At 40.7% G+C, this 20845-nt stretch overlaps 2 protein-coding genes across 4 annotated transcripts; one reads left to right on the top strand and one right to left on the bottom strand.

The window, feature by feature from the left end:
• The first annotated feature begins 759 nt into the window (after nt 1-759).
• On the top strand, nt 760-10977 carry abhd11 (abhydrolase domain containing 11). 3 transcript variants are annotated; one of them, XR_012984524.1, is made up of 7 exons: nt 760-1053; nt 1632-1767; nt 2232-2405; nt 7233-7403; nt 7839-8020; nt 9357-9552; nt 9694-10977. XR_012984524.1 is itself a non-coding variant. In XM_076273541.1 (6 exons), the coding sequence occupies exons 3-6, from the start codon at nt 2298-2300 to the stop codon at nt 9487-9489; spliced, it is 594 nt and encodes a 197-aa protein (XP_076129656.1). In that variant the 5' UTR covers nt 760-1053; nt 1632-1767; nt 2228-2297; the 3' UTR covers nt 9490-10977. The 3 variants fall into 3 exon arrangements, 2 of the variants coding, with proteins under 2 accessions (XP_076129656.1, XP_076129655.1); XM_076273541.1 differs by having other exon boundaries at nt 2228-2405; nt 9357-10977; XM_076273540.1 differs by having other exon boundaries at nt 761-1053; nt 9357-10977.
• A 624-nt stretch (nt 10978-11601) lies between these two features.
• Nucleotides 11602-17972, bottom strand: bicdl2l (bicaudal-D-related protein 2-like). The gene is made up of 6 exons (XM_076273539.1): nt 17443-17972; nt 16457-16573; nt 14935-15090; nt 14212-14282; nt 13553-13673; nt 11602-12546 (listed from the first exon to the last, which is right to left on the bottom strand). Exons 1-6 carry the CDS (start codon nt 17902-17904, stop codon nt 12166-12168), a joined length of 1308 nt encoding a protein of 435 aa, XP_076129654.1. The 5' UTR covers nt 17905-17972; the 3' UTR covers nt 11602-12165.
• Between the last annotated feature and the right edge of the window lie 2873 nt (nt 17973-20845).

A 20845-nucleotide genomic window follows, 5' to 3' on the forward strand; every position in this document is an offset into this window, starting at 1 on the left:
TGGACACTAAATGTCCCGGATTTTTGTACATGATGCACAAAATGTGTATTTCAGTTTAATTGAAGCGTGCCTACGTCCATAAACGTATGCACAGCCTTATTGGCTCTACAAAAATGACGTAGCATAACATGGGTGGTGGTGGTGGGGGCACGCACCGTGGAGGTTCATTAGAAATGGTGAGGTGGAGACGGAGAGTGTGTGGGACAAGGAGAGACAGAGAAAGGAAAGTTTATTCCACATAAGCAAAAAAGCAGAACCTAATTATGTATTCCCCCTTTTTTCTCAATACTGCCCCCAGGTGTCCACAACTAACAACTGTTGAAAATAGGCCTATAACAAAATAATAAAGGTCTGCTATTAAATAAAGCAATTAACTAAACAAATAACTAGAAAATGTCATTCTTACTAATTTAGCTATACAATTGTCGCTTAGAATGACGGTTTTTTATCTTGGGTTAGATGTGCGAAAGGCACCGTTGCTTACAAACAAAAAGGTCGATTGGATGGTCAAAATGTCCAGGATTTTTGTCAGACACAGGTGGCAACCCTATTCACAGAGGACATCGAAGTCTAAAAGCATCTATTTCACCTAGTATTTCTTAGATAGGCTAGTAAGCCAAGATAATCAATTAGGTGATTTTAAAGACAGTCTTCTCCATAATTTATATCTATCTACTGAGCTCTGTAAAGATGAAGCACGAAACGCTTATCGCTTATCTGTGAACACGTCAAAGCACTGGACTTCTTGATTGGTAGAGAGCAGACTAGTATGAGTCAGACGAACATCGCCGCCCCCTTTTTCCTCCACTAGTCGCTAGCTCCATGAGTTAGCATTGTCGAGAGTGTGCCGGGTGTTGTGCTGTTTGGCCCTCTTGTAGAAATATTCTATGTTATCATGAGTGTCGCTTGTCGCTTTCTTTCAAGTGGTCTCTTGCATAAAGCAACATCACATATTTCTATTACTGGATGTCGTAATTCCTGCTTTAATAATGCACGGATGCACTGGATTCGTCAAATCGGAACTAAAGCCAACTCTACTGCTGATTCTGCAAGGTACATTTGCTTGCTAGCTAGTTAGCGAATTAAACGACTCATATTAGTTAAACAAATGTCAGTCTGTTTGTATATGAATCTAACATCATCCCAAACATGACTATGATGGGCAAAAAAGACCTAAAATGACAATTGACGCTGTATTTTTCCTTCTGAAATTAAGTATACCCTGTCGTGATTTGAATGGCTGGCTAGCTATAACGTTAGTAATGCAGCTAGTGTTAGCCAGCTAGCGGTAAATATGTTACAAGAGCAACAATAAACGCAATATGACTGGGGATTAATGTTAACAATACTCCTTTGGTAGTGTAACTTATATTGGTTGAATTGATATTCGAACTTCTTTTGCGGATATGTTGGCAAACTGTCTTTCGAATAAACCTCTTCCAAGACCACTCCGGCAGCCCTGCAGAAAGTCATTCAAGGTGGCAAAAGCAAGTCCTTTCCATGGGTGCTGTCCCATCTAGCTAGCAAGTTATGGTAACCGTAGTTAACGTGACCGCTTCCATCGTTTGTAATGTGATTGATGTTTAATATTCTTCCAAGCGACTAATGCTCAGTCTTCTATCCCTGATTAGGCCTGTGACTTTAACATATGATGTCTTCGACGGAAAAGGGGACAGTACGCCGCTGGTTTTTCTCCATGGTCTTTTCGGCAGTAAATCCAACTTCCACTCCATAGCGAGGTCTTTAGTTCAGCGGACCGGCAGAAAGGTATTGCACAACATGCTATGTGGTGTGGTGCTAGATCCACAAATCACCCTGAGTGATTAAAGATGGAACATCTTAATTTAGTTGTTACTTATTGTTAATATTGTATCACTGCCCCAACAAACGTCTAGCGCTCTCCAGTGTCAAATTCTGCTTTGGGAATTCAAATCCCTATTTAGGCCTGTAAACCATTCTTGCCTAAATGTTTTGACTGTCGTTGTTTATCCTTTGAAGCCATGTAGACACACGAGTGCTTTATCTTATTGTTTTCATGTTGTCATTCTTATAGTATTATCATTCTCTAGTGTAGTGTATAATCATAAATTATGGAAGGAAAATATATAAACTCCTGGTGTGACTTTTTATTATAAGTGACTTATTTAGACAAACTGATGTTGCTTGATATTTTTTACTGAAATTTAAACTTGTGTCCTAGTTAGTGTCTTAACTGTCCTTTGTCCAGTCAGGTGGTGACAGTAGATGCACGTAACCATGGCACAAGCACACACAGCCCCATAATCACCTATGAGGCAATGACCAATGACCTCACGCAACTACTCTCTCAGCTGCGAATTGGGAAGTGCATTCTGATTGGACACAGCATGGGAGGCAAGGTGGCCATGACAACGGCACTCACGCAGGTAATGTAGGACACAGGAATTTTGTTTTCTGGAATAACATCTGTTCAGGAATACAGGAATATACTCTGTCCATTTGAGTAGCTACATCAGATAAATGTAACGTGGAAGATATAGCCTAATAGGAGAGCATCTTAAACAACAAAACAACCTCTAGTGAATGTTGACTTCATGGGAGCAGTGTTCATTTAATTTAGTTGACATTTTGTAGTTTAAAGTAACTGCCAGTAATACAGGTAGACATTTTCATTACTATGTGCACTCTGTGAGTACCAAAAGAATGGTCTTGTTTAGGGTTGGGCTGATGATCGATATCTTCGTCCATCGTGATGGTTGACAGACATCACGATGGGTAGCAACCCCCCCACATGCCAGGCACCTATTCCTGCTGTAACATAGGCTAAAACATAAAACACCTTCCCCTGGAAATTAAATTGAGCCTAGAACTGATGCATATTCAGGCTACTTTAAAGGCTATCAGCCAAAGAGTGCAAAAATAAAGGACTTATTAGTCTATCCCTGATTGTGACATGTGAATGTGTTATTGTCTTTTTTTTACATGTCTCGCACTATAGCCTACATTGAACTTAAAATATTTAATGTTTTAGCAGAAAATAGTCTTAATGAACTATTATCATTGTTACGACAAGGACATTCTTGCTGATTGTCATATATAGCTCTAATATTTTTCCAAGGCTACAGCACTGAAGCACCAAATGTGTTCTTCTCCACCGTTTTAAAAGAAACCATTTATTCCGTTATAGTTATAGGATCAGAAGACCTCCGTCTTTCACTGTAAGGCTTGTATATTGTGCATTCATCAAAAGTCCCAGATACCAACAGAGTGAATTCGTTATTTATATAAGTTGTATGCTGCGCCCTCCTGTAGCCTGGACTGTGCGATCGCAGCCCCTAACTTTCACTTTTTGCAGCCCCTCTTCAGTCAAACTATACATCTATTTCTGTACAGATATATGGTAATTAGTGCCTACTACACCTACCCCCCACACCCACTGATGATATCATTGTTCATTGTGTTGTTTTACTGTACAAACCGTCAAATGCCAATTAAGGGGATATTGCCCAACCCTAGTATTGGTTAAGGATATAAGAAAACATTAATACACATTTAATATCTTGTTGCTTTCTTTTATGATACTGTGTCTTGTCAAAATGGATATTTTTAACGTGAAAGATTTGCAATATACAGTGGTAGTGTTTTATTTAGTGTAAAACCCGACTGCTAGATTGTTGTGACCCATTTTTGGCAATGTTTTTTTCCCTGTACCTCGGCCTGAGCCTGAGACAGGAAGTAGCATAGGGGCTCACCATCATGATAGTTTCCTAAAATTATATTTAAAAAATCACAACTTATTGCCTTGCATATATATGATTGCATTGCCTTGCAATCATTTATATGTATTAAATCGTAACCCCTATATCATGATGCATATCGCCAGATTCTTGTCAATATATAGCCATAATCTTGGTGTCCTCTATAATATATAACAGCTGAGATGTAAGAATGCTGTGTTAGTCAGGGGGCCTATGTGGTTTCTGTGGGATTGAAATGTTAATTTTTGGAGAGTGGTTGGACTGTCTTTAGAGGTCATTGAACATGGAGAAAAATGATGTCTCCATTTTTTTAAACCTGTTTTAACCCTATTTTTGTTAAATTGTATATTTCACTATAATTAACACCATAAATATTGCCTAAATCACTGGCTATGTTGAATAAAGTTCATAAAACATTTATTTTATTATTTTCAACAGTATGATTGTATGTCAGTATTATGATTGTATGTCAAACAATTAGAGATAAGATCGATCAATAACCAATCAGTTTCACCAAATACACATACTCCATTGCTGAAAGATAGCAAAATCACTGAATCACAGATGAGACCTCAAACAACATTTAATTCATTTACATATACACAACATATTAGATCTCACCTCCACAATGTCCTCATCAAAATCTACAACTAGTCTACTAAACCCTATTTGTACTCACCTTCTTAAGACTGGTCTCCCCTTCCTGGATAATGTTTTGCTCTAGATTATAAATAATTCTGTCAGAGCATGTACCGCAGTCGTTTAAGACATCTGTTATTAAGCTCTCCCACGAAAAAAACCAAGCCTTGTATCTATACTGGTCCTCCTGGACCTCAGTGCTGCCTTTGACAGCATAGATACTACTTAGGCTTGAAAATTTGATAGGCATCAAAGACTCAGCACTCGCTTGGTTTAGATCATACCTTCCTAACCGTCAACAATCCATAATAAACCATCTACCAAGATTATGGTAAAATATGGAGTGCCTCAAGGCTCAGTACTGGGGCCCCTGTTGTTTAGCAGATGATACATAACTATACCTCTCCATAAAACCTGATGAATTAACCCCGTTAGCCAAACTTGACTCATGTATAAGAGCTATAAAGACATGGATGACGAATAATTTCCTGCTTTTGAACTCAGATAAAACAGAAGTCATGGTTTTAGGTTCAAAAAGATGAGGGATGTCCTATCCACATTACAGGCTACATAGTGATCTTCCACTGACCTCATCCACAAGTGTTAAAAACCTGGGAGTTATAATTGACCAGGACCTAGCACTAAGTAATCACATAAAACAGATCACCAAAACTTAACTTTACCATTTAAGGAACATTTCAAAGATAAGGAAGTCCTTCTCCTTACCAGATGCCAAGAAATTAATGTTTTGTCATCTCAAGGATAGACTATTGCAATGCTATTATGCTGGCTGTAATAATACCTGTCTAAAGAGCTAACAGTTTATTCAAAATGCAGCTGCTCACACACACAAAAAATATGAACATATTTTCCCCATCCTAGCATCTTTACACTGGCTACCTGTTAAAAGTAATTGACTTCAAAATATTACTTATAGTTCTTGGTTGGTTGCCTGCATTGAAAGAGGACACCTCATGAAGACGCTCTTTTGTCTGCTTCTGACAGAAGAAGCACTTATCTATGCTGGCAGCAGCTGCTGCTGAACAAGTGTACAAAGTCTCTCTAGATGGACTTGATGCAGTTGCAGGTGTTGCTGCAGGTTTAGAAGATGGTCTACCACGTCTTTTCTGAAGACACTGAGTCCTGCCTGCTTCACATGATTTCTAGTAGCGAATCTTAGCATGCTGCAGATGCTCACTGTTACAGGTGGATTTGTAGCAGTTCCTGTGCCAAACTGCTTTGTTCTCTTGTAAGATAACTGCACTGTAACAATGTAATCGTTGGCTGATCTGTGATCCCCATCTCTATACTCTCTCATGGACAAAAACAAGACATTTGGCATATGTCTCTAGTGATGGTTCATTCACCAGTCCACACATATCTGCCACTGGATACATAGCCCAAAATCTGTTTCTTTTAGAATATGTGTGCCATCACCTGACTAACAGAAAGACACACCTCAGAATATAACCTAACTAGACTGTGCCACCATGGACTATGAAAATGTGCTTGCTCAAATGTAGAAGGCTAGAAGGTCACTAATATCACCAACCATGAAGAACAGAGCACTATGTGCTTCAGGTTATTCGATATTCTAAATTCTATCACTGCCAGCTATCATCAGCCAACTGTCAATGGTAGTCAGGGATGGATTACTGCATGGGCCTACCGGGCCCAAGCCCAGGGGAGACAAGGAGTCAGGGGGCCCAAGCCATTGCATGGAATCATTGCCTCAATATCAACACATCATATCAACATATAGGCTATGAATCTGATTGAATTAAAGTATTGGCCATCCCCAAAATGCACCAGAATATAGGAAATCACATCAAATACATTTTTAAAAATGTCCCCCGCAAAACAATTAGTGGGTGGCCCTTAATACACCTGGGCCCAGGGGCCTGAAAGTTCATAATCCATCCATGCTGGTAGTGTCTCTCTTTCTCTTTCTCTCTGTTACACACACACACACACACAACTGTCTGTTTGTCTATCTGATCCTTTAGCCTTTCTTTTCATCACACTTACATAAGCTACGGAAGGCACAGACTTCAGCTGGTACTATGTAAAAGTCTATTAAGTCTATTACACTTGATTTAACAGAGATCTCTGCACTTTGTGCTCTGAATGGGTGTAGACAAGAACTGACAGAGCAGGCTAGGCCTACACTCAAGCACACTAATAGGCATGAATTGATTGTATTGATATTGAAGTACCGGTATTATTTTTTAGCGGACAATTTCGAGAATTTTAGGCACAATTTCTTGTTAAAGAGATCAATCATCAGCCTAAAAATGTTTTATTATGTTGTATTGTTTATGTGGCCCACTTTTGCACACCTTGTAGGCACCAAACCCTATGCTATAATACCAGAAATGTGAGGTTTATGGACAAAACACCATATTTGACCTTTTCTGAATTTGACCTTTGATTTGGGTCCTTCAAAACCTTCAAAAAAAATGGAGACATGTTTTTTTTTACTCTTAAGAACCCCTAGAACAAAGATATAATACTCTCCAAAAATTAACATGCGAATCCCACAGGCCCCCAAATTAGACACATAGGCCCCCCTACTATGTTGGCAAAATCCTTGTGATGATCTACTTTAACCTCTACTTTGATATTTGCCTTTCCCCCTTCCCTCTATCCTCCTTTCTCCTCCTCTTTTCCTACCTCCTGTCTTCCCTCCTTCCTCCATTCCTCCTTTCTTCTCCATTCTCCCCATCCTCCTGTACTTTCCGCTCCCATTCCCTCCTTTCTCTTCCTCCCTTCTTCCCCTTGCCATCCTTCCCTCTCTCCTTCCTTTCCTCCCTCCTTCCTTTCCTCCCTCCTTCCTTCCTTGTGTTTTCCTTCCAGCCGACTCTAGTGGAGCGCCTGGTGGTGGTGGACATAAGCCCCGCCCAGTCTGGGTCAGTCACAAATTTCCCCATCTACATCCAGGCGATGAAGGACGTGAGTGTGCCCAGAGATGTGCCCCGCTCCACTGCACGCAGGCTGGTGGAGGACCAGCTCCGCAAGCATGTCAAAGTGAGTCCATCAAGCAAAAGGCAGTTGTCCAGTATTATATAATTTGTTGTGTGGCACCATACATTCAGTTTAAGGCTACAGTGTGCAGTATTTTCACCTTTTTTCAAGGTGTGTTTTTGATTTGAAGATAATGAAGTTTTTGTGCCATATTCAAATTCCTTTTTGATGGTATATGAGCATAGTGAAGGACAGATAACCACATCTGCCATTATTGCTACCTGCCTCAGCCGTTCATTATGTGGGTCGAACTTCCCGCTAAAATGAAAAGGTTATGGCTAGGCTAGCTTTCATCACTGACACTCGTGATCCATTTGGAGTTTGCAAGGCCAGTCCTCTGGTTTTAGCTAGTTAGCTCACTAGTTTTGGACAAAAATGTTGTAAAATGTACTGTGCTCCCACTGATTTTCATGCTCTTTCTCATGCTGGTTTTCATAGGAGCGCTCACTGCGGCAGTTCCTCCTGACAAACCTGGTTGAGGAGGATGGTCAGTATTCTTGGAGGATCAACTTGGAGGCCATCTCCAATCACCTGGATGACATCATGAATTTCCCAGAATTCAACACCAGCTATGAGGGACCAACCCTCTTCCTTGGTGGGACCAACTCTGCGTATATCAGGTGAAAAGAAAGCGGCACGTGGGAGGCATAATTGGCAGCAGTCATACCACATTCAGCCTTAAGTGGCCATGGGGGCCTGGATTCGATTCCAACCCGTGGTCACTTCCTGATCCTACTCCCATATCTCCCACTCACTTCCTGTACATTTCTACTGTCCAATCACAATTAAAGACAACAAGCTCCAAAATAGAAAACAAAGAATTAGTTTATACTATACTGTTTTCATTAGGAAGTTATGCACAAGCAAACAATATTTCCATTCAAAATATAGTGCATTGCACTATAATAAGTATGATTTTACTCCTGTTATAATCCTTGGTGTATAATGCGATGGGGAAAGTAGGGGTTCGGCCCCTTCAGTTGAAAACTGCGCAGTGAGCAAATACAATGGGGAACACTGCACAACACAAAGCACATCACAGAACTGGTAGGCAGCCGAATCCACTCTTGCACAGTCCTGTTCACAATGCAATGGCAGAGCTAAACTTACCTATTGACACCGGCACTACAGTAAATTACATTGTAACACATTACACCAGGATAATTAGTCATATCTGGCTTTTGTACTGTGCTGTGATGATATTAGTTTAAAACCTGTCTGTTCTCATTAGTGTCATCTCTGCTGTTTTGTATGTTCCAATCTGAGCAGCAGTGCTAGATTCATACGAGAATGTTCGCCATCAGTCTTAAGCTTTTTCCTTAAAGACACAGAACTGACCACTAAATTTGGGACACGTCCAGTTTAACTCCATAAATGAATATGGTGATGCAGTTTAAATCTCACGTCATATAGCTCATTGTGCTCAAAATCGATTGTAATAAGTTTCTCCATCGCTACAATCTCCACTTCTGCTGGTTATAAATGACTCATTACTCAGCTTGTAATTGGTCAGCTGTCGAAAAAGTGTTGACGTAGGACACCTTTTTTTCTGGGAACTTTTTTGCGGATGAGATGAGAAAGATGCTCTGAGCTGTAGGGACTTTTTCTGTCTATTCCATAGGATTGTAATGTAAAACGGACGCTGTCAGCTTTGTTGAGGTTTGTATGTTTATAGTTATTGTGGCGGGTTGTATATGTTTATAGCTATTGTCATTATTCTGTTAAATTCTATGTAGTCGAATTATAATATTGGTACTCTTTAGGCTATTTAATTTTTACTATAAACTGTTCATTTTAATGTTCATGTAGTGTTTATTGATTTCATTGTAAGTAGCGTTGGACAAAAGTGTCTGCTACATACCTTAACCTAAATATAATTATGTACGTTATTGAAAAACTTTCATGTTTACATTGGTGAGGTGTCAACCTAACCCAAGTGTGTCTCCGCCTCCCCAGCTCTGAAGACTACCCAGAGATCCAGCGTCTTTTCCCGTGTGCAGATATTCAGTACATCCCAGACGCCAGCCACTGGATCCACGCAGACAAGCCACTGGACTTCATCAGCACAGTCATATCCTTCCTCCAGTAGCCCCGGCCAGGCCAGACGCAGGGAACAGAGGACAGGACCTTACAGTCGTCAGCAAGGAGAAATGTATGAACAAGCATCTTTTTTATTTAGTTTTTGTGTCTTTCTTTTTTAGTCTCATTTGTTTTTGCCTTTCTTTTTTTTTCGAGTGTTTGTTTATATTAGGCTATGTTGTTTATGGCCATTTCTTTTTGTTGTTGTTTTTAGGTCATCATCAAGTAATAGCAGTGTATGCAGGTGCCTATGGTTCCGCAGAGTTGAATACTAATTCTTACTGGTACATAGGCAATTATTAACTTACCCAAAGGACATATTATGATCATTACTATGATTAATTGCTGGATTGTAGTATAAAGGTATAAGGTGGGTTTCCATGGGCACTTTTAATCCGATTAGAATCGGAACGATGACTCAATCAGAATAAAAATTAGACACATAAATACCTTGATGGGAATAAAACTGCCGATCCGATTCTAATTTTTCATTCGGAATAGTTTAATTGGAATGACAAAAAAAAACTGTCCATGTAAATCCACCTATAGTTTGGAGTGAAAAGCGCAAGGTTTGAATAATGTAATAACAGAGTAATGGACTTTAGTGAGGCCTAGAGAAGATCAGCAGGGGTTTTTAGTCTTACAGACAGCACAGATCACTAAAAGCTTTAACACATCTCTTCTTTCATTTTAAGATATATTTTTTAATATGCGGACAGTATGGTGAAAATCCGCAAGTTGTGTTTTTTTCGTTCTTTTTTTTTACTACATGTAAGGGAACAGTATTAAATATACCGGTAGTTAATTAGATGAGAATATATAATATAACTAGGTGAGAGAGTTAGGGTCATCTAAATGAATCTGCCATTGATAAGGCAGTTGGCTTTGACTCCAGTGTGAAGGCTTCACACAACTGTTGACAACCTGCTACATTGGATACTGGTCACTAAATAAGATGCATGCAACATCAGCATAGTTCACACACAAATTGCGATTGTGCCTTCACAAAATTGAGAAATGAAAGCCACATTAATAGATAATAAATAAATGGCATACAGTAAAGGTTAATTATTTAAGATAAATATAAATTGATATGCATACATTAACAGATCTCAACAATACTTGAATATGTTAGCACTATTCAGGTTCCAGTTTATAGAAAAACGTTATCAATATTTGGCTGTACAGTTTATTTTGACCATCCCAATGTGACCAATATGGCAGGTTATAAGACAGTATTCTAACACAGGAGTGCCATTTACAGTGCCGTTGGCTTTCTCAGGGGGCACGTATACATATTACATACGTATACATACATATATTACCTGTGCCCTAATACTTGAATTGCCACCTTTTAGTGTACAGTTTGTACATAGAAAGCTCTTGTCTTTTATTCTAATTTGTGTTCTTTGTTAACGTGTAAGGATTATATATGCGTAAATATAATATTTACACTACGTAATGAATAAAGGGACACAATATGCACTGCTAACCTCAACAGCTCTTATGTCATTTATAAATAAGTGAATATTCTACTGTTGATGTAATACTTGTCCAAGTCAGGTATAGTAAATGGTGTAATATTATTGTGCTGGACATTTCTTGTTTTGTTTGTTCTTAGGTAATACTTGATCATCAGAATGACTGGTGACAGACATAACTCTTCCAATATCGCAGATGTTAATCATAACATTCGTAGCTAAATGTTAAGTCATTAACAGCATGAGTTTGTATTCTGTTTTATCTATTTCCAAACTGGCAGTTGACTGTGGCATAACTGTGCACCAGACCGGGCCAAGTCTCATATTAGAGTGAACTGCATTGTGGGTAGTTACATGATTCTTTGATCCATTTTCATATTTTTTCTTTCTGGCTTTGGGTAGCAGCTAAGAGGAGTAGGATGATGCAGTTCGATCAGAATGTAAAAGTGGTGGTTTTCAGTGTGTAACTGTCATGAATGAATTGTTGTTTAACCATCAAGATTGTCAGTGTCTGAATGAGGTTTTTAATTTTGCAGATTTTATTGAACTTAGTGATTTTCTCTATCAATATTTTTTGACAGAAGACAAAGTAACCTATATTTGTTGGAAAAAAGCTTATATATGTGTGTGTGTATGTTGAGACTGACAAGTGATGTCCATTTGTATTGCGATGTTGTAGTTATTTATTATATACAAAAAAAAAAAGAAATGTCTTCCATTGTCAATGTCTGATTCTTTCATCATGTTAAAGTATTGTAAATTGTTGTGATAAAATCAACAAAAAAAGCACGGACATCCAACGCTGGTAAACTTTAGGTTCTGGACAGAGGAAGACAATTGGCAGTACAAATCAGACTTTTTTTTTTTACAAACATCAGAAGAACAATGCTTAGCATCTGTTCACATAAAAAAAATAGAGTGCAGCAGGAATTTATATATTTATACATCATTACATCAAACACATTAACTGGATTACTGGAACATTAGCATTAACTGGACAAGAAAATGCACATAGAACTGCATTCTCAACCAAGAATAAAGTAAGTTTGGTCCCACTGATTTTCCAGTTGTAGTTTGGCAACATAGGACCTGTATTTGCTGAGTTATCACCATAATAGTGCAAAGCTTTTAAGCTCACAGTGTGTACATGCTGGGCACAGATAAAGCTCTTCAATCATATCCTAGTTTTTTTTTTTTTTTTTTACTCATTCAAGGGAGATGGTTTGAAATTGCCCATCTCTCCTGCCCCCTAGAGGGGGTGAGGTGTATGGGCTTTGTGTGCTTCCCTCTGGCATTTCGGTGTTGTTGGACCCTTTGGTGGTGCGACCTCTTCTGATGATTTTCCAGCGGTACGGGGCTTCTCTCTTCTCAGGCTCTTTGGGCGTGCTCGCAGGCTCTATTGGCGTGCTCGCAGTGCTCGTGTTAGGGGTCACGGGAGCTGACCGGCGAGAGGGGGACGGGGAGGGATTGCGAACGGTCTTGCCGGCCTTTCTCCCAAAAGACGCCAGAAGGCCCTTCTTCTGGGACTGTTCGGCCTGCTTCTGCTGACTCATCACATTCTGTTGAAGGAGCAGCTGGAAGTCCTCCTGATGCAGAGAGAGACAGAGAGACATTTCATTTAAGGTCCTATCATACCATTATCTCATACAGATGCACAGCTGTATTGTGTGTGTGTGTGACAGCTGACACTGTAAAGCACACTGAGCTGCCCTGTGTATGAAATACACTAAAGAAATAAAAAAAAAAGCCTTGCCTTGTATGTATACTATAGTATAAGTACATACACTCTTGATCCCGTGAGGGAAATTTGGTCTCTGCATTTATCCCAATCCGTGAATTAGTGAAACACACTCAGCACACACTAATCCCGGCGCAGTGAGCTGCCTGCAACAACAGCGGCGCTCGGGGAGCATTGAGGGGTTATGTACCTTACTCAAGGGCACTTTAGCCGTGCCTACTGGTCGGGGTTAGAACCGGCAACCCTCCGGTTACAAGTCCGAAGCGCTAACCAGTAGGCCGTGTGTGTGTGTGTGTGTGTGTGTGTGTGTGTGTGTGTGTGTGTGTGTGTGTGTGTGTGTGTGTGTGTGTGTGTGTGTGTGTGTGTGTGTGTGTGTGTGTGTGTGTGTGTGTGTGTGTGTGTGTGTGTGTGTGTGTGTGTGTGTGTGTGTGTGTGTGTGTGTGTGTGTGTGTGTGTGTGTGTGTGTGTGTGTGTGTGTGTGTGTGTGTGTGTGTGTGTGTGTGTGTGTGTGTGTGTGTGTGTGTGTGTGTGCGCGTGTGTGCGCGTGTGCGCGCGCGCGCGCAAGAACATTCCATCTTTTTCAGAAATTAGCTTATTTGCCAGTACCCCAGAGTTTGATAAGAAGATATACATACCCTTCTCTTTGTGCTTGCAATAACCTAGTCTGACACTGTTAGCCTAGCTTAGCATAATTAACTGGAAATAAATTAGACCAGTTAGCCTATAGCTCCCTTTTACACCAGTTTGCCTGCAGCTCCTCTCATTTCCCCAAAAAAGTTGGCGTGTTCCTTTAAGTAAACTACATCTACTACTACAGTATGTCTGATTTCAGATCAGCTGCTCTCTGAGCGCACCTTCCAGGCCTCCAGCTCCAGAGAGAGCTCCAGTCGGTGTTGAACAGCCTCCAGCAGCTGGTTGTTCAGGGTCATCATCTCTGTCTTACTGTTAAGCAGTTCCATCTCCATTGCTTTCTTCCTGCCAGACATATAACACAACACAATTACACAAGACATTCGTACACTGACTATATCCTACGTGTTCTCGCCACCTACTGGCGAATGCATAGAACACAACAATAGGGTAGCCTACTCTGGTTTGTGTACCCCTCCTAGTCCCTACTCCCATAGTATAGGATGCTGTGTAAATAAGGCGAATTCAGCACAGCACAATTCAATTCAGAAATTCAATATTTGTCCTGAAACGGGCTTTCTGTGACCTGATCTCTAGTTATCTCTCCCTACTGAAACTGTTGACCGGTCCGCTGCGTTCATGTCCTCGGCCACACATCAGCCTTATTTGGTGTTGTTGGAGATGTGTTTAAGTACCACCATACATTGCAGAGGTATGACTTGCAGAGGACAGTGTGGTTACATTTTGTTTACAAAATGAAATCTAACATGTTTGAGGAAAACACTTTATGAAGTTAAAAAAGGGTTAAATTGTTCAATTCTTTGCTGTTGGAAGGGTGGTTTTCCTGTCAGAGAGAAATGCCCTTCTGCTGTGTGGAACTCACTTGGCAACAGCTTCGTCTCTGTCTCGTAAGGCCTGTTGTAGGACAGCATTGTCCCCATCTTCAGTTCTTCCCTGTGGATCATGGGAAATGGAGTCTTTTAATGATGCATCAATCACTATGTCTCAGGAGTAACTGTATTATTAAAATCAGGGCTGCAACAAGATAAGGCTGTTCTTTGCCAAAATAATACACTTCATGTTGAGCATGGAAGAAGAATGGAAAATGAAATGTGAGGTATTCAGAGGTGTAAAAGTCCAGCTTCAGAAAGTAAAAGTCCTGCCACATTTTTGTTCCAACCATTCACTTAATCAGCTGATTCTAATTAGCACAACTCCTAAGCAAAGATTGTATATGGCGGAGCAAGATATTTCATCTTGTGCGGAGGCAGCGACTGTTCCATTGAAGTCTATGGCCATAGCTCAGAATTTCACCACATATGCTTAAGTCTTGGTTCTATAGAGTTAGGAATGTGAATTTTGGGCACGTTTTCATGATCCTCAAACCCTTCTGACCATTTCAGGTACATTTTTGAGCATTGCAGTCTGTAGAAAATCGACCTTATATCCTGTTATTTATTCTGCTGCTGTTGGCCGGTTGCTATGTACGCTTATCAATACGTCAATATACAACACACCTCTTTATGCAGACCCCCCCCCCACACCCACACACACACACACACACACACACACACCCACACACACTCTGCTTCTCAGGTCACCTCACCTTGTTGTTGTTCATGGCCAGTGAGCGTGCCACTTGCTGAAGCTGGCTCAGAGCCACGTCTAGAGGACCCTCAGACCCAAAGCAGTCCGACACGGCTGGAGTCACGTCTGTTAGAGGCCGCAGAAGGTTCAGAATGGACTCAACCTCTTCAGTCACCTAAAGAGAGAGAAAGCGAGTAAGAGAGAAAGTGAGCAAAATCATTGCAATCCTTTGAAAGTATTTGGAGTGTTTGAAAGCACCCCCCCCCCCCCCCCCCACACACACACACACACACACACACACACACACACACACACACACACAGAGACCACTGCACATTTTTCAGATGTCATCCTACGGTTGCTGAGTGACATTTCAATGAGTTGATGGTCATATTCAAAATTAAGAGACCACTGCAAATTTAAATATGCTCAAATATGCTCAACTCATTCGAATGTCACTTAGCAACCGTAGAATGACATCTGAAAAATGTGCAGTGGTCTCTGTGTGTATGTGTGAGTGTGTGTGTATGTGTGTGTGTGGGCATTGTTGATGCATTGTGAGCATGTCCATACACAAACCACAATGGCACAGATGGAGCTATAAATGTTTCCAGCCATTCCATACACTCAGGTGATGCACAGCGGGTGAGGTGAATTTCCTATTCATTTAGCGGAGACTTTTATCCAAAGCGACTTTATGTCCGTTATATTGCAAGGGTCATTGTCCCATGAGCAACTCAGAGTTAAGTGCCTTGATCAAGGGCATAACAGTGGAAACTGAGTATTGAACCTGCAACTTCAGCTGCAACTGCAACTTTTCAGGCTAGTGCATGGTAGCCCATCTCCTTAAACACTACACTACTGCATGCTAGCCCAGCTACTTAACCACTACATTTCCCCAAAACCCACAGTATGATTGGCTCTTGAGTTCAATTATCAACAACCTTTCACAAAACTCACAGACTTATAGTCACAAACTTAATTTCACCAAAACAAAAATGTACCACATTCAAAACATGTACCACAGTCAAACAGCTGACCCACAGATTCTGCTCATATGCAGGCACATTCATGTGGGAGTTTCACTCCACTGAGAGCATGTTATTGTGAGACATATCACATCAAATCAAATCATTTCAATTCATACAAGCTTTGAATTTTAAAGGTGCATTATAAAGTTTTACAGTCTCATTTCCAACTTGTCATATTTATGCCTGACCATGACCCCTTTGTTGTCACCCTTAATTTTTTTTTAAATTTGTTTAGAATTTAATTAAGTGTTTCCACTGACAGTACACAATATAGCCTGTCCTAATGACTATTGGAATGAGTCGATCAAACCACTAAAACAACCTGGTGTTGAACAGTGATGAATAAGCTAAAAGGAATGGACCTAACATGGGGTGAAGCCCAACACGTATAGCCCAAGACAGAACCAGATGGAGGCAAATTGCTGATGCCATATGTGCCTTTAGGCATGATGAGGATTAGTAGTAATATTGCTTTAAGTGAAAGCCAGTGCAAGGCCCATCCTACAGTACCTGTTGTTTCTGCTGAGTCCAGTTTGGGTCATTCTGGTTCTGGAGCTTGTCCACCTGAGCCTTGAGCTTGAGACTCCGACGGCGAGACAGCGCCACCTCACGCCGCACTTCCTTCAGCTGCAGAGGGGCCAGCACACGAGACAGGAGGTGTTAGACAACACAAGCACATGCACAAACACAAGAACAAACACAAACACAAGCACAAACACAAACACAAACACAAACACAAACAAACAAAAACATAAGCACAAACATAAGCACGAACAAACACAAGCACAAACGCAAACAAAACCCTAAACACAAGCATAATCACAAACAAACACAAACACAAGCACAAACAAGCACAAACACAAGGCATGACAAAAGGATGTGACAAACTTAGAGTCAATGTGTCTTCAACACTAAACTGTTCAGAGACTGACAATACCCTTAATGCTGATTGTGTGTATGTGTCTGTATGTGTGTCTGTGTGTGTGAGAGAGAGAGAGAGAGAGAGATTGTATGTGTAGGACACGTGTAAAAGAGTGAGGGCTGTGGGAAAACAGTGTGAATGTATAACAAAGCTGTAAGTAAGGCCTCCATATGGCCATGGTCCAGTTAAGGACTTTCAGAAATGTTCCTTATCATGAATCCACATAGCCTAGCTGTTGCCATCTCATTGCCATTTAAAACTGCCGAGCAAGGAATGTTGACTTTCTGGATAAACTAGATCGAATTATGCGAGGTCAGTGAACACAGACACTTCTTTGTTTTTTCCCCCGTAATTTTCACTTGTTTAAAACTCTCCACAGTGAATGGAAAGTCCAGTGGGCCCACAACTATTTGAAGACTTTATCTACTTTCTGCCATGCCCTTAAATCAAACAACCCCCCCCCACACACACACACACACTTCTTTTCTATGTGTTGTACATAGTTCAAGCAGACAACCTCTCTTCCTAGTTCTTAGTGTGATCAGCTGCTGTTGAGTGTTTCTTCCCCACTCACCGTGTTACACACTGGGCTGGACACCCTCCTCCTCAACGGGCTCCCACTCCTAAGCAGGTCCGGCAGTGTCCCGTCCACATAGTGTCTCTGTGGGGCAGGCCCAGGGCCCTCCTCTGTCACGGGCTGCAGCGCAGGCTCCTCACTCTCCGACAGAACGACCCGGACACTACTCTCTGAGCAACCACTGCTCTCCCGCAGGACTTGCCGTGTGTACTTTTCTGTCGACTCGGACATAATCTTCTGTTCCTCCTGATCCTGTGTGGACTTCACTGAGTCATCAGCGTCCGAGACAAAGATCTCCACTCCGTCTCCCGGGACGTCCTCCGGGTCCGGCTGTTCAAAGCTCCTGGGTGTCATCAGCCCCTCCAGTATGCTCAAGGGTGTGCAGGCGTTACGCTCAGCAAAAAACGCAGGCAATGGCTTGGCCTCTCTCTCTCTCTCAGGGTGAGCCACCGAATCCATCACGGGCTCTTCAACAACAACAGTCAGCTACCACAGTGGAGATTTCACAGGTACGTGTGAGACACAGACATGTGAAATGCCAACAAACCTGTTTTACCTGTCTGTGGAAATGGGATGAGTGTTTGTCATCATGGAGTGAGTGTGACGTCAGCGAGGGCGTATCATTCATGACATCAGCATTCTTGAGACTACTAAACAGACACTTAAGAATAGAACATACCCTAATACTGTCTAAAAATAGGACCATGGAACTAATACTGTCTAAAAATAAGACTTTCGAAATGTTACGGCCACAAATGTGTAATGTATCTTTGTTTTCCTTTCCGTCTTTGGGCAACTCCACCCTGGACAGGCTGTGCTACACCTAATTGCCTGATAAAGTGCACCTGAAAAGGTGATGAAGCAGCAGTTAATAGGGCCCTTTTCACTGCAGGAACCTGGGAGTGAGGTTTCAGGGGCTTCACGCCTTTGTGTGTCACCACTGCAGGAACTTCCACTGTATAATCACTTTTACTAGGGTGAAATAGGTTTCTGTAGCCTGGGTGAACTCAAGATGAACCTGTTACAAACGTCAGTGGACTCCTTTCCAGACTGACCTGCAGAGCAAATTCAATTGGGCTAACAGGTTCATCTGGACTCAGGTTTCTGCTCAGGAGTAGGTGTCTTTTAGCAGTCCTGAAACTTTCTTTACTCCTGTTCCTGTTGCAGAGGAGAGACTGCTAAGTGTGGAGACTGGAGTTGGTTTTTATGTCCTTACGGTAATATATCACATGGATTGGGTTGATTCAAATGTGTTTTCTGTAGATTATTTACGACAGTGGTGGAGGGTTGTTCGGCCTAATGAGGCCACCCAAGGGTGGGTTGTTCAACACACACATCTTCTTCATGAGGTGAGATCATAATGAGATCTATATAGTTCAGTTTTATACCCGTTTCCCAAAAGTGCTACTGTTTAATATGTGCGTAGATAAGCACTCAGTGTTATCAGATAAGTGCTGGGTGGCAAATGCCTTTGCTAAATACAATAAACATGTACACACATATGTAGTGCTATCAGATACGTGTTAAGTCACATTGGACAAAACTGTCTGCTAAATACCATAAACATAGCAGATAGCGAAGATGCCAGAGCATTATTATGAGCAGGTCCAAACCTGCTTTGGCTTCTCCACTCTTCTCAGCTCACTGACTACCCCATCAGTCAGTGCCGCTTCTGATTAGCTCAACATATGAGATTTAGTCAATCTTATTTCCCTGAACTCAATTAGGTGAGTATGAAACCAACACCGACTAAAGATATGCAGAATAAGGAGACTCGCTGCATAAGAAGAGGTCTGAAGAACACATAGACCTATCTTCCCAAGCCTTACTTCTCACAGACGTTTTTAGGAACGGCTGATACTGTACGACACCAAACTACTTGCATCTCTGTTTTACATGTACTGTATCTGTCCTGTTGTTTGTCAAAGGGTTACTGGTTTGTTTTGAAGCACTGGAGCCCGCTGTGATCCCACCAACAGCCCTTTATGTTATATGGGTCATTCTATAATTCAGGGTACATTTAGTTAGTAAGATTAGTAAGATTTAGTTATTATCAAAAAAATAAATCTTTATAGAATCAATTTTCAACAATTATGCCAATAAAACACCCTTTCACCAATAACAATGTTTTATATTTATTTTAGACCCAATTTATCCACAAACTATTTTACTAAATTAATTCTACACCCCATATTATTGACTGTCTCCGACTACAGAGTCATGCTTTCAACTTGACTAAACATGATGTTATCAAGTCTAACGATCTATTCTTTGGAGATTAATTTACTGTCATAACATCAGTTATATACAATGTCTATTTTCTGTATTATGCAAGATTTAAGTTTTAAAAAAATATCATTTTGGTTCTTCTCAAAGTTCCTGTCAACTCTGTTAACTCTGTTATAAAACTGCTTAAAATCCAGACAGACTTTGAATATGAAGCATGACACCTACACAGAGAGATGTCAATTCCTCTGACAGGAAACTTCTGAAAGGCAGTGAGATGTTAAGCTTCTTCTCTCATTAATTTGAACAAAATGTTGAGGATACACCAACAGTAGATTCATTATTTGTCAACTCTGTTATTGCGTTATTGGAGTGAAAGTCTCGCTCAATTTTTAAAAAACAATCATATGATTAAAAGTCATGAAATTCTGGGTTTATACATCATGCAGTAACTAGTTTGAGGTTAGGATGTGGAGCTAAGCCACAAAATGATGGGAAATGTCAACTCAACAAATCAACAAATGTTAATTCTGTGTTAATTCTGCATAGATTAATGGTAACAGAGTTGACAATGATGTGCTGTCAACTCTGTTTTCATTTAATGAGAGTGTCAACTGTTAATTTAAGCTTTTGCTCTTAAAATGATGACTAAATGTTTTTTGTTTCAAATGTATATCAGACGATGTGGTACAACTAATATTTTTACCACATGATTTTTTTAAAATTATATATGTAAAAGCTACCCTTTTTTTTTAGAAAATATGCACCTCTTGGAAACTTGCCAGTGGAATGTGTTTTTTTTTTTCATTTCAAAAAGTAGCAATCTTATCAAATTCTAAGTTGCTACAGTGACTGTAGAGACAAAAGTTCTCTTAGGGAAGGCATATTAAAATGTATGATACAGTGTTTCCTCTAGGATTTTTTTAAGCAGTGGGGCAGGCCTGTCCGAACCACCGTCCCACGGAACTGACAACTGACACTTCGCTGCAACACAAACAATTATATGTATTCACCTCTATTCACACACAATGAGGCATTATTTTCAGTTGTGATTGAGCTGTATATTTGGAGAATCTACAACAGGTCTGCACAATGAATTTTGAAAGGCAACTGCGACTATTGTACGTCTGCCCCATTTCTGATACCGTGGGGGAAGAAAATTAAACCGTGGGGG

Source organism: Alosa pseudoharengus, unplaced genomic scaffold (assembly GCF_046254945.1).
Source record: "Alosa pseudoharengus isolate Yale_2024_CS ecotype anadromous, Long Island Sound unplaced genomic scaffold, YU_APseudo_1.1 YU_APseudo_1.1_scf_8, whole genome shotgun sequence".
Lineage (NCBI taxonomy): Eukaryota > Metazoa > Chordata > Actinopteri > Clupeiformes > Clupeidae > Alosa > Alosa pseudoharengus.